Source organism: Stegastes partitus, unplaced genomic scaffold (genome assembly GCF_000690725.1).
Source record: "Stegastes partitus isolate 25-593 unplaced genomic scaffold, Stegastes_partitus-1.0.2 Scaffold533, whole genome shotgun sequence".
Classification (NCBI taxonomy): Eukaryota; Metazoa; Chordata; class Actinopteri; family Pomacentridae; genus Stegastes; species Stegastes partitus.
In genome coordinates this window covers 329,043-343,628 of record NW_007578264.1, presented here as the reverse complement: position 1 = coordinate 343,628, position 14,586 = coordinate 329,043, and the positions used below count along the sequence as shown (strand labels likewise).

The window sequence follows — 14,586 nt, the reverse complement described above, 5'->3', positions numbered from 1 at the left end:
TCTGTCCCACACTGATGAATATTATTACATTGTGCTCACAACATTAATTACTTTTTTTTTTTTTTTATGTAAGCAAAGAATTTTTTAAGCTACAGTTTTCTAGCCTTGAAATATTTTACTATGAAAACCATTTGTCAGATTTTAGATGGTTTGAATTTTTCTCTTTGAAATTTTTAGAAGGCAATTTCAAGTTCTGCCACTGCTTATTATTATTTCAATGAATGTATTCCAAACTCTATAATGAATTTTGGACAAAAGTTCCAGTGTTTCCAATCTTTTCTTTTCAGACCCATGCTCTGTCGGTGACTTACTCAATTAAAAAACAACAACAACAACAACTTAAAAATCAACCTTAATGCTTTGACTATAGTGCACCACTTGAAATTGAATTGTGGAAATGTCAAGGAGGTGCATTAAAACTACACAAAATCAGATAAATGGATCTCAAAATGTAATGTTTCAATGCTATAAAATATTTAGTTCCACATAAAGTACCTACATGACTTTTGTTTTTCTGCCCTGAGATTTGCCTGTCAGGCTGTATGAAGGTTGTCTACCTCTGAATATCTTTTAAACCATCAATACAGTTGAAATAACATTAATATATATACTTTTTAATTCTGATATTTTAAAGTACTCCATCCCTCCAACATTCTCGCAGCATTTCTGCTCATCACTTTCTGTCTGATTGTTGGAGGAGACACCACTCAGGGCTTAAAAAAAAAAAAAAACAGTTGTTCAATCTGCATTTTGATTTACAGATGACAATGAGCAGGTATATGCAAAAACTGGGAGTGAACATGAAAGAAAGAGCGATAAGCTGGTAAAGGACAGATGCAAATGCAACATTTTCCCTTATAGAAAACACTTCTGAATGAAGCTAAATGAGGTTTTGTGTGAAACTCTGCTGCAGCCTTCTTTTGTTACAGACTGATGCCTCAGGCGAGAGATGTGGGACTTCGTTAAAAAGAAAAAAAAAAATTAAGTTGGCGCAATCTCCAACAACAATGATATGGGAACCATTCATGAATATCCATGAGATGGAAACAGTTTGTAGAAAATAAGGAAAACAAACAAGGTTAGAAGAAGGCCAGCGATGGGGTAGGGGTGACTGTTATGTGCGGTGCTCTAAATTAAGAGCAAATTACAACATTATGCACTATTACGTTAACAGACCACTCGTGGGGGCTATTACGCGATGCATTTTAAAAATCCACCGATAACAACATAAACTGTCAACTTTAAAATTTAATGAGTTGGTACAGTCATAACACTCTGGATAAACACTGAAACAACACAACAGAGCAGCGAGCACATCCAGTTGGAGGGACGCTCTGCATGTACAGAAAAGGCACGCTGACCAAGAAATACAACAAATGCATTGTGCTCCGACGAGGGGGAGCCCAGATTTCCCTCCACTTGCTCCCATAATTGCTTCGTCCATCCAAGATGTCAGCGGATCTGATAGGAGATGTCTTATCACGACTTCCTCGCCCCTACATGGCAGACAAATTGGGTCTACATGTTGGATTTGCACGCTATCTAGCTTCTGTCACCCTGGCAGCCTCTCGTCATTTGATATTGTGCGGCGGATCCCTCCATTAAATCCCGACACTACCCTTGTTTGTATTTTCTTCCAGTTTGGGTTTTTTTTTTTTTCAAGCAGGTGGGACTTGTGAGCTGCTGAGGTGGATCTGTCAGATACTTAGCAGCAGCCAACCTGGGCTCACCGGTGCTGCCTCGGCTCTAGTCGTGCACTTTGTGACACCCCTGACCCTTTGTTTCCAAATCAGCAGTTTGCCTACAGTGTGGATCATTACGGCTCCACTTGGGGAAGCTGTCTGCAGCTGTATCTCCTGGGGCATCATTAGGTGTGGTATATCAGTTAAGAAAAGAGAGAGAGAGAAAAAGAAATAGCTCTTACTGATAGAAGAATGATAGAACGAACTGTGTACTCACCAGAAAATCTGTCACCCGCTAAAAAAACCATCTGACTTAAGCATGGTTCCGTTTTTTTTTAAAAGAACTCTTTCTTTATACACTGGTCAGCCTTTTACCCCATCACTTGAAGCTGTCACATGCATGTGTTTCTAGTTTCCTGACTTCTTCATCTCCACACACGGATTCTAGCCAATCAGGAGCAGATGTTGGCCTGCTAGAGACTGGCTTCGTCTCAAACGGGAATAAAACAGACAAGCCTGCGGGTGCTAATAGGGTTTAAAGCGCCGTTTCTTTGCAGTGTGAAGCGATAGAGACGTCTATACACGTGTGCATGTACAGTTCATACTGTATGTGTGTGTTTGGGCTGATGAATGCAGGCACTCACACTGGAAGTAGAGCTCCTCATCTCCCTCCTGATCAGCTTTGCTGTACCCGCAGTGCCTGCACGGGGGGAGAGGAAGAGAGTGGCAGAATCAACTGATTGTGCAGAGGAAATAAACGCCCCTAAATTACAAGAATTTTAATGCGGCAACTAATGCCGTGCATGACAAATCTCTTAAGAAACCCCAGCTGAGCAGCAGGAACTGTGAGCCCAGCAGCCGAGACCCGGGGAAAAGTAGCTCAAGTCTCTAATCATGTAACATATCAAATAATACATGCACTGTAAAGGACTGTTCAACATGTCTTGTAATATTAATCTGTAATATTAACGTGTTGAAGGTTCCCTCAAGCAGGTGATTTGCTGCACAAGGTTGGTCTTTGAGCACAAATTGAAAAAAGCGATGACATGGGAAGGTGAAATAAGCCGCAAATGATGGACATGCACTTACTTACAGATGAAAACACGCGTGTCGGTAGCGTGTCTCCACTGTTCGTGCTACATGCTTTGACTTCCTTCAACCCCGTCCTTCTTCGTCTAGTTATTTGCGAGTACTTTAAGCTTCCGAAAAAGCAAGTAAGTGCACCGTGAGTTGAAATGTTTCTGCCAGATTACTGTCTCTAGTTTCAATGTGGACTTATCACGCTGCTGTCTTCAGAATATGAGTTGAATACGCGACTCAGAACTGCCATCAGATGTGATGCGACTGATAGCATACTGTATGTGTTCTAGGCAGGCTGGAGAAAGTCAGTGTTTCAGTTATACATTGCATGAACTATGTCGAAGGGACTTTCTGAGCCTAAGTAATGTCACAAAATGAACCGTAAAAGCTCCTATTGTTTCTTTAAGAGTACAGAAGTTGAGGGAGCTATTTTAAGCATCCCAAAGTAAAAGTCCCAATTTATTTTGTGCACAGACTGTGTTTTGTAGCTGACGGTTTGAGAACGCGAAGGCTTTGGAGAGGCATGAAACTCGCGTCCAACTTTTGGAATCATCATCTGGTTCTTGGGTGAAAAAAAAAAAAAAAGTCCACGGCACAAGCCTTAATGAGAATTTATGCGTTAACTATGACTTCAAATGAGCCGTTTTGTTTAAAACAGCCAATCACAGATTTCAGGATGCTTTAAAACAATGTTTAAAAAGTGGTTTTCGGAAGCAAAACTGAAATAAGTCAAACTGATGGCTGTGATGTAAACCTACAATGATGTTTCATTTACCAGGTCTGCTGTGTTAAATGAGGATATCACTATAGGAAAACCCAAAATCAGAGTTTTCAGAATGAAAAAAAACAAACAAAACAGAAACTTTCCATTTGGGATGCCTGCGCTTAAAGCTTGTTTGCATCAAATGTGATGCAAACAGGACACGTAATGCTACCACAGAGCTAGCTGTGAACTACACCGGAGCCCAGATGGACAATTATGTAGACATGCAGCACTGTACAAAAGATTGAAGCTCTTTAGATGTTTCCATCACATTACATGATCCAAAATTCATTCTGCAGCAGACAACAAGTCCAAACATCCAACTAGAGTCATAAAAAAAACTATCTTCAGCAACTAGAAGAGCGAGTAGTCCTGCAACAGGTGGTGCAGCCCCCGCAGATCCGTGATCTCAACATCGTGGAGTCCGTCTGGGATTACGTTAAGATACACTGAGACAGACTAAATCCACAGATGAACTGTAACAAGGTCTCCACAATGCTGGAACAACCTATCTGGCAAGTAGCTTGACAAACTGTTTCAAAGGCAAAGGGCGCTCATTGTGACTGCTGGTGTGATTTAAAGTGTTTTATTGTCTCACTTTAAATGCACTTTGAATGAAGTTACGTGCTAAAAAATATTCATTGGATTGTTTCTGAAACTTTACTTGGTACATATAAAGTCCGTTTGGTTGAAATCTGAAAAGTTTAAGGGGCTAAAACATCTAAATTAAGAAGCAGTTAATGGGTATTGTGACTTCTGAAGAACTAGTTTGCATTAGAAGTGGCTTTTTGCACCTGCTTTTACTTGATCTTTAATTGATAACACTGCAAAGTGAAAGTCTCTTTGGATCTATACCTTAGAAAAGAAGGAGGGCGATTTCAGACACAAGATATACCAAGGTTTAAAATAACACTGTTGCGCTGAATCTATCATGAAAAGCAAGTCTGGATGAAATTCCTTTCATGCAGATGAAAACACAGATGAAACGTGCGAGGAAATGGTACTATTTGACAACGGGCCGGGTGCTTTGTGGTGGTAGAAAAAAAACTAAAATAAAAAATCAGCGCCATGCTTTGTCCTGCGCCCGGGATCTTACACACTCAAAACACAGGAATGCAGAGCCAAAGCTTTCTCACGCTGGAGTACTTGTCTCATTATGGCTCTGCAGAAATGGCTTTGAAAAAAAAAAAATAATAAAAAATTGTTGGGGGGGGGGGTGATGCATCACAACCCATTAGCACAGCATGCCACGAGATGATGAGTGCACGTGTGTGCGCGTGTGACGACTTCACAGACGTGGAGGCCTGTGAGTGACAGAAAGGCTAATTGACAAGCGCAGACTCACAGGAGCGGAGAGTCAATGGGGCCCGCGAGAGCGTACCTTCTCCCGATGATGAAGCCGAACACCATGAACACCAGGATGATGGTCCCCGCCACAGCCACCACCGCGATGATGATGACGGGGTTCTGCTCGCTGGAGACGATCGCGGCTGATGACATGGACAGAAAAGACAAGAGAGAGAGAGAGAGAGAGGAAAAAAAAAAAGCTCTGCGTGAACTTCAGCACATCAAAGATCTGCAGGACATACAGTAATCGAGCCCAATGAGCGGCGTGGAGATTGATAACCCTCTTCCTCCCTCACCCAACCCCTTCTCCTCCGAGAGAGAGGAGTGGAGGAGGGACGCTTCTATTTTTGAGCCGTCCTTATACACACGGCTCTACTGTTTCAGAAAGTGGGCTTAATAGTCCCAGACGGCGACGGCGATGCCCTTCATCTCAAACAAAGACACATTCAGGTTGAATTGTTTCCCATTCAGAGCTCTCACAGTGCTCAGACTGTTTGCATTGACAAACTGCCGATCGCTCCGAAGAACGGCTTGCCGTGTGTAAAGTCAACGTGAGTGGTGTATGAGGGGAGAGGAGAGGAGGGTGGGAGAAAATTCATGCATTTTAAATCAAGTGGATCTGCACTGTATAAATGCTGAGAAATACTATACCGTCTGACAAGAGCAGAGGGAAGGAGGGGGGGAGCTAAAAAATGTGCCGACATTCCCTCAGCTGTTACTCAATCAAGCTTCGATATTACCAATCGTCTATTTTTGGGAAGGGAAGTAAGAGCACTCGACTGTCATATTACACACTTGCAGGTCTCCCTCTTGAGGCTGTCACGGAGGAGGCCGGCGGTTCCCCGTGCCGGTCAAGGACGCTTTGACTGGACTACAAGCTTCTAACCTTGTTACAGGACACACTCTGCATATGGTGTGAGTAATTAATGTGCCCTTTTGTGCGGGAACGTTGGATGCGAGCGCGGTTTTTGCGTGGGCGGGTCGGATCGTGGGGTTCTAAACTGAGGAGGAGAAAACGGATAGGTGACTTACAGGTAGTTGGATACTTAAAGAATGCTAAAATTCTGAATAAATAGAAGTATGGAAGCAGCAGGTGCAACTGTTCAATAAAGTAGCTTTTACATTATATGTATCAAGCATTAATAAACCCCTAGGTTATTCCTATTTACAAAAAAAAGGAAAAAAAAATTGGCTTTGTTTATGGAAATTTGAAAGCAGAGAGTGGAATTTAAAAGACATGAATTGTGGCCAAACCTCACGTCTGTCCATGTTCACAATATCTAAAGATGCTTCAGATCCATAACCCCCTTCGCAGCAGCATCATCCCTCAGCAAGGCTCACAACAAGGCACCGTGAGACTCAGGGCTGGAGCTAATGTAACTGATTAGATTTAAATGAGTTTATCCTCATGACACTACAGTAGCTTGTCCTTGTGCTTAGTGATTTTTCCCATGACGTGTTGTCAGCATAAAGTCAAAGCAATTTGTGTTTGCTTTGCTTGAAAGCAAATAATTTCCCTGGGCTATTACTACAGTAGCTGGACACATTAACAGGTTGTGCATAAATTGTTGAGTTAAAAAAAAAAATAAAATAAAATAAAATCTGTGCTGATATACTGCTTCGGTTCAAACTCCTGCATTTGGAGTCACGCAGCCTTAAGAGAGCTTGTCGTGTAAAATGTGATTGGACAGGTGCAAATTCTCTCCGTTTTACTACTTTTGTCATATTACACCCAGTTCATCAGCGCTTTTACAGCTGCGTCGAATCTCCATCAGATTTCACTTACAGATGACTTTTGTTTGAGATTAGCATCGCATGTGCAAAATAAACTGTTTGCACTGATTGTATATTGGCACAATATCAATGAAAAACCAAGCTGGACAAAAAGTGATTCCAGATGATTTCCAGATGATGAGTATGGAAAAAAGAGATGTGTTTTTTTTTTATTTTTATTTTTTTACTTTTTTCCATCTTGACTGCATAAATAATGTATATTCATGCAAAATAGCCATCACCAAAATGTACTTTATACGTGTATTATTCGGTTTTATGAAGCATCTACATTGCTCACTTTTCTGTATTCAGTGTTGTGCTGCCGTTTATACTCCTCATAAGCTTATATACACTCACAGAGCACTTTATTAGGAACACTTGTGCAATATACTGCAATCTGATGTGAGAGCTCATCTGCTATATGTGTAGCTTTTGCTCAAATTGGCAAAAAGACAAAATTCTGCTTTCTAATATGATGCCCCCTTCAAATATTTTAAAACTCTGAACCCCGAAATCTGGCAGTGGATTTAAAAGGCAACATTAGTTTTAAAAAATTGCCAAAATGGCATGTTTCTTAGAGCCAGAAATTGAAAACAAAAAGAAAATTTGGATTTTCAGCTTCCTTGAAGGCGTTTGAACTACTCATGTTTGAACCACCAATGGTAATACTTCATCAGATTCATGTCATTTTATATATCTTGTTTAAAAAATTGCTAAAGACAAACCTGACCAGATTCCTCGGCCAAACTGAGAAGCCATGACTGACTCAGCTGTGACCAGCAGTCATGTCCAAAAAAGAAAGGAAAAAAAAAGAAAAGACCTTTCCAATAAACTGCAGGCTGTGTTTACAAAGAGCTGATAAGGAGGCAAATATGGAAACAAATTAAAAATGTTGGAGTAAAAAATGAGCTTACAGTGAGTAAAATGTTAAACTGCTTGGGGCTAAAAGGATTAATGCAACAGAAAAAAACAAACATTGGGGACATTTTTCAATATAAAACGTAAAGTAGAATTTACATCTTTAAAAAAAAGTAGGTGTTCCGAGTCCAAATACTTCATAGGAATATTTAAGGACGTTTAACCAGAGTCAAAATAATATAATTGGGATGTGATTTTTTGTTTGTTTGTTTTAAAGACTGAATGCTATATATAATGAGAAGAGGCCTATATGAATGAAATTGATTTAAAGTGTCAATGACAAAACAAAAAAAGTAAGAAAGATTTGTACAAAAAGGGGGCGTCTTAGTTGTGTATGCAATAGGACGTGGGTCCGACTGCAAACAAAGGTGGTGTTAAAAGATCTGATCTAAAACAAATACATCTTAGTTCTACTGCTGAGGCTTCAATGTGAGAACACAGTAAAAAAAAAACAAACACGTGGAGCATCAGTCAAGCTTCATACTGCATTTCTGGTGGAAACGTACTGAGGATAAACCATGCTGTTCGTATCTGCATAGAATCCACTTTCTAACCACAGAACACGTGGAGCAGAACGAACACAACAGCAAACTCTACCTGTGGTCTCTTCCTTGGTGGTTATCTCCAGTCTGGGGCCGTAGGTGCCATATCCTGCTTCCGTGAAAGCCCTGATCTGGAAGATGTAGGCCGTGCTGGGCTTCAGGTTGTTCACCGTGGCCGACGTGGACTTGGACCTCACCGTGGAATAGATCCGATCCTTCTGATCCTGCACAGAGAAGAAATCGTCTTTTCTTATTTCTCCCCCAAAATGAAGTTTTTTTACCAATTAGCTCGAAAAAAGAACATCTAACCGCTCTGAGAAAACTAGCTCATAATTGAGTCCCATTGAAGTGTTGTTATCTTGAAAGTCTTTGCTTTGAACGTGCTGCAGATATACTTCAGAGGATGTAATTACCTGCACTTTCTAAACGGAATGAACCTGATACAGCGATGTTTCATCCAACTGGAGAAACACAACTAAATGGGGCGATTCGAGACAAACTCATCCAAGTTCAGTCGTCTTTTTCATATTCATTTTCCATATCATAAACTGATCTTTACTTAAATAAGGATTTCATTAGAAACAGACTTTCAGTGCAAATTTTTCCCATTTTTAGAAGTTCATGTGGATATCTTGCCAAACTTAGCAAGCTGTATACTTCTCTTGCATTATTAACATAAGATAATGTCATTTTAGCCGCATGATCTGCTGTAAGATTCCAATTTTAATAGCATTGAAACTTCTATTTCTAGTTGTCGATATTTTTTTCATTGCTGTAGAGCTGCCATCAATGAACCTCAAGATTTAATGCACTTCACATTCAAAACCTTACAGTAGCTCAAAGTGCATAGTCTTCATTTTATATTTCTCAGGTGAAGCATCAGTTTGAAGTGTTGCATACTATTAACAATATATACTATAGACGTGATTGAGCTATGCTGGACTCTTATTTGAGAATTTAGGGTATTAATAAAAATGACATCAACGTCATATTTTCCTTGTTGTGCTTTACATGGTTGTATAGCGCTACAATTTTATCTGAAATTACCATCATGCCATCAGGCAGGCCGGCCACACAGAGAACATAAACACATCCAAGAATATCTTCTATATCAAGGAACGCATTGGGATGCACGGGCCGTATGCATTGTGTACTTTGTTGTTGATCTGTAAATGTTTTGCTCGGCAAAAGCCCAAATGGAATGCCAGGGTCTGTTAGGGGTGTAGTCGTTGTTTCCAATTTTCCACTTTTACAGCTGGGCAGACCACAGCCACAGTACGTGACACAGGAGACTGATTCGTCAGTGTGTGCGAGAGGCTGTGGCCAGCAGGACTGGCATCAGAGCTCTGCTACCCTGCCTTTGATTTGCCGGGTTAAATTCGCTCCATTAAACCTCGCTGTAAAAAGCTGATGTGTTCAGACTTGAAACACAGGGAAGCGGCGGTATAATCTATGTGGAAAGGGGGAAGGAGATAACAGTAACAGATTGCTAATTCTGGCAGTGCAACAGCCGTGTGTGTGTGTGTGTGTGTGTGTGTGTGTGTGTGTGTGTGCTAACATGTGCGGGGGGGGGGGCAGCTGTGAAGGACCACAGTCTGATTAAAATCTTATGAGCATCTCATTCATTATTGCAATTATGAGACAAAGAAGGTACTTGCAGAATCTTGTGAATTCCATTCACAGCAGCGTGCAGATAGAATACAAAATGAAGAGTCGGCAAAAGTGGATGTGACGCTGAGAGACAGAAGGGAGAGGGGGAAAAAAAAGGGCTTCACAAAGAGACAAAGACAAACAAATGTACGGCAAACTCACTTTTTCGTAGTATTTGATCTCATATTCTGTGATGACGCCATTGGGCTGCTGGGGCTCCTGCCAGGAGAGCTGAATGCTGCGCTGCTGCACTTTCTCCTTGATGACCTCGCTGACCTGGGACGGAGCTGTTTAGAGAAGAACATGTCAATAAGTGGAGGGCAAACCCTCTCAGAACACGCACGCATAAAGCCGGCCACAAATCAGCCGCAGCCGACTCCTCCGCCAACACTCAGCGGCCCTCGTGAGTTGATGAATATTCACGGGGCCGCCTCTAAATGTTTACACCTCATGATCGAAATTTCAATTACAGCGCGCACAGCGGAAGGTAGCGTTATCCCAGCCAGTGGAAAACTGCAACATGTAGATTATGAATGACAATTCAGTTCAATTAATTCCAACATTTCCAGTGGAACAAGCAGCCACTTACTCTCCCTGATGACAAAGCTATTCAGAAAGCCTCTTAGAGAGGAGAGGGGTGTACCTGTAACCTTCTGACACCAGTCTTATGCACACAAATTATGTCTGGCTCTTTACATGACTCATTTTAAGTGTCTGAATAAAGTGCTACCACATTTAGATTTGCTAAACAGTGTACCTGCACAGTTGTGTTTTCTTTAGTTGTCATACCAATGCCAAAGGTAGACGATGGTACTGAACTTTACACCCTTGTGTGGACGGAGCTTCAGGTGACATTTGTGTCATGTACGGCCACTTTACTGTAACTATCCAACAGTGTACTGCCGTATCAACGAACACAATTACTGCTTCTAGTGAAAAAAACACCTGCTGCAATTACTGTTCCACTGCTGGTGCTACTACACTCATTCTGCGGCACCAACGAGCTATTGTGCTTCTGATTTGAATAATAACAAACCATGACCAGTGCTGGTGCTCTTGTTGCTCATTCTGTTCACAAGAAGGACCACTAATTCTTCTGTAACAAGCATTACTACATCATCATGTATGACTATTACCATAGAAGCACACACGAAATATGATTTAAGGATCTTGTGTCCACAGTAAACAATTGTTAAATTAGGCTCGATTTTAGTGCCGTCTGACATTTATTGTCTACTTAAAACTATGCAATTTTTACTGCATTCAACACCAAACAAGCTCGTTCCATTATGCCTCATATGATTTGTTGACAGGGCCATCTTTGTTGCACCACAATGCTTCATTTCTAATGATAGGTTGTGACACAATGTACCTTTATGAAAAAAATTGCAGCTCCTGTGATCTGAATTTTGCAATTACCCATATTGTGATTTAAATGATATTTTCGGAAAAACTGCTCAGCCCTAGAGCAAAGTAAAAGCTGCTTTAATCAACTTTATGACCATGAGCTTAAATTTGCATCTAGTTTCCTTGTTATAGTAAAAATGACGTGTGTTAAGGTTTTCGCATCCTGGAGTTCTGATTGACTTGGAAAGCAGAAATCACTCTGGCTACTCAGCTAGTTGCATTACCCCTCATATTGAAGATTACACGTAACACTAAAGGTTGGCATGTGTCAAAAAAAGTCTCTCAGGCTGGACATGATGGGATGTCTGGAGATTTTAGAGTGCATCTATTGTATTTGGTCACCACAATGTAACACAAATCAAAGCACCACCAAAGTCAAGCAGTGACTACTGCACTCATAATTCTTTTAACGATGAACTCTTAAAGTGTGGATGATGGAGGATGTCTTCGCACTTAGAATTCTAACAGGCATTTGTTCTTCGCACTTCTTGTTTTCTTGGCACATGCACAGCCAGCGCACTCGCAGTGTGAACAGTCCGTGCAGTCACAAATGTCAGACTGCATGCTGACCTCTTTGCGGATGTCTGTGTGGCTCCTCATCAACTTGGGCAGATGACGAAATGTATGTCACATGGACCCTTGCAGACACGCAGATGTGGAAAGCATGAATCTGCAAACAGTTGTCGTGTCTGTGCACCTAACGAATGTAGAAGTAATATTACCCTATGATTTCATTTTGTTCTGGTTTTCACTAACTCCTAGGAAAAAAAAAAAACAACTATGTCAGTCTTGAAATGCTAACGGCTCCACTGTGTTAACCAGCTTGTGGCTGTCCTGGTAGCAAATAGCAGCAGAAAACACCTCTTTACTGTCACTGGAAGTGTAGTTTACTAAAGCTTGAAGACTGAACAGCAATGAGAAAGCCTAACACCCAAAACACTAAGTTGAAAAACAGCAAAATGTAAAGCTGGAAGGAACAGCAGAGTTGAGTGACAGCTCACTGTGAGATCCTGACTTGTAGCGATGCCTTTCAGAAGATCCACTTTATTTCACATCTTTTGTAAATCTAATAAATTTTGATGAGTTAAATATCTAGCAGTGAAAAATGTTCCAAACTGTTTCCCTTAGTGAAAAAGCTTGAATATTTTCTAAATCAGTTTGTTATTCCTGAATTAAATGCAATAACTGCCTTATTTTTCTCTTGCTAGGAGTGAATTGATATTATGAAAAGGTTCAAACATTCCTTTTGTGGAGTCATGTAATAAAAAAAGGCTTTAAGGTCTTCATAGGATTTGGATTTTCTGCAGTGTGTCGCAGTCACTACGAGCTCGGCAGCTGTGCTCAATGCTGGCAGTACATCTTCCATTACCTTTACAGTACATCATTATCGTCGTCATCTTGATTATAATCACCATCATTTTACAGCACTTTTCTTAAAGACCCCAGTGAGGAAAAAGAGGGCAAGCTTTTTGGATTACTAAACCTCACCCGGAGGAGATGATGCTTTCAAAAAAAATAAAAAAAAATATGCTTACTGCAAATCTGCACTTTAAACATCCCCGAAATCCTTTCTGTAAACATACTGTGAAATCTTGATGACTCACACTGCTCTTGGGGCAAAACATATTAATTAGCACATCTTAGTAAGTTTGAAAAGCCGTCCTGGGGATGACTTGAACTCCAAGGTAAAAGCCACTCGTCAGAAGCCGTGCTTTGATTTGTTTCCTGGGTCTTTGACAAAATCAGTAAAGCGCCTTCAAACGAAACGAACGGTTATGAACGGAGAATTAACACCAAAAAAAAAAAAGTAGATGCAAATTCTTCAATGATACTGTAATGATACACATTTAGTTGATCATCTTATTTTAAGCAATTTACAAATGATGAAACAGACCGACCAGGTTAGCATTTGGCAGTTTCATATGTTCCAAAATCTGGCTAATTGTTCAGTCTCAACATTAAGTCAAGTGGCAGAGATGTCCTACTTTTATTTTTTTTATTTTTTTAATGGAACAACAGCCAACTAGACACAACCTCTTTTAATAGACGAGCAGAAGCTGCTGAAGTGTCAGTGCCATGCTCAGTGACCCAGTGGGAGTGGACCTCTGTAGCCTTAATACAGAGTGACCCCAGATTGTTTTAAGATGACCTGCCACTAATGACTCTGGCTGGATTAAAACCTCATTAGGCCTCATCGGCATTCCTGACAGTAATGCGCACGACAGCAGACACCCAAGACCTTGTCAAAAACCTGCTGTTGTGACACGTCCCCTCATAATCCACCCAAAACACAGGAACAATGTATCCTTTCTCAGTGCTGCCGGCTGGTCAAAGGGACGATTGAGTTTTCTCTCCCGAGTCACAACAAGCAGTTAGTGCGGCTTAACTTCATCCAATTTGGCTGCTTTCTCTGCCCCCATCCAGACGGCGTCCTTGAAATATGGACTTTTCTCTTCACGATCCTAATTCTGGTTCGGGTTTATGGCCGCTAAATGATGCTTCTTGTCTGTATTTACTGCTTTAATCTGACATTTGCTTTCATCCCCTGCTGATGCCTTTTTCTATCCTGCATGAGCATAAAGAGAAACCACTTCACTACTTTGGCAAAGTTCTGCTCTTAGGACCAGAACTGAGAAACTTTTTTACAATTCCTAAGATGTGACAAGATTTATTGTCACATGGTCTTAAAATAACTAATTATTTCTGTGTATGATGTCCATAATGTTTTGGATTGCAACACAGGACTCACAACACCGATTAAATGGTCATTGAGGTGGTTTTGACAAAAAGTTACACAACATTTCAGGACAGTGAAAGTGTACATACACCCATCAGCCACACCATTACAACCACTGTATACAGTAATCATCTTGTTACAGTGCCAGGTTTCTGCTGGTAAACGTTGGGTCCCGGCATTCATGTGGATGCGACATTGACACATAAAAACCACCTAAACATCACTGCAAACCAAGCACACACCCCCCATGGCCACACCAGCCCAAGGCATTGACCCTGCCTCCAAATTCCCCTGATCTCAATCCCTTTGAGCATCTCTGGGATGCGCCAGCACAAGCCCCATCCACAGAGGCCCCACCCCGCAACCCACAGGACCACAGGATCTGCTGCCAACATCCTGGTGCCAGACACCACAGGACACCCCTCCAGGTCCTGTATGCATGCCCCAACGGGTCAGAGCTGTTTCAGCAGCACAAATGGGATTTACACAATATTGAGCAGCTTGTTTTAATATTCAAAATCAATCAATGAGACAGAAAATAGCCCACATGCTTTTGGTAAAAGAAAACACTAAAAACAAAACAATGATTCAACCCAACACTGCTCATAATGCAATCCAACTCTGTACTTTATTCTGTATTGCTTCCAGCTATATAGAAAACATATTATACATTTGTTTCTAGTTCCA

At 41.0% G+C, this 14,586-nt stretch overlaps 1 protein-coding gene across 1 annotated transcript in view; it reads right to left on the bottom strand.

The window, feature by feature from the left end:
• Nucleotides 1–14,586, bottom strand: part of epha7 (eph receptor A7) — a 104,808-nt gene that overhangs the window by 25,603 nt on the left and 64,619 nt on the right. Inside the window, exons 6-9 of the mRNA XM_008287979.1 lie at nt 9,918–10,042; nt 8,161–8,329; nt 4,907–5,015; nt 2,327–2,382 (exon numbers count right to left, since the gene is read on the bottom strand). Of these exons, the coding sequence (XP_008286201.1) occupies nt 2,327–2,382; nt 4,907–5,015; nt 8,161–8,329; nt 9,918–10,042 (459 nt within the window). The remainder of the gene's footprint in view (nt 1–2,326; nt 2,383–4,906; nt 5,016–8,160; nt 8,330–9,917; nt 10,043–14,586) is intronic.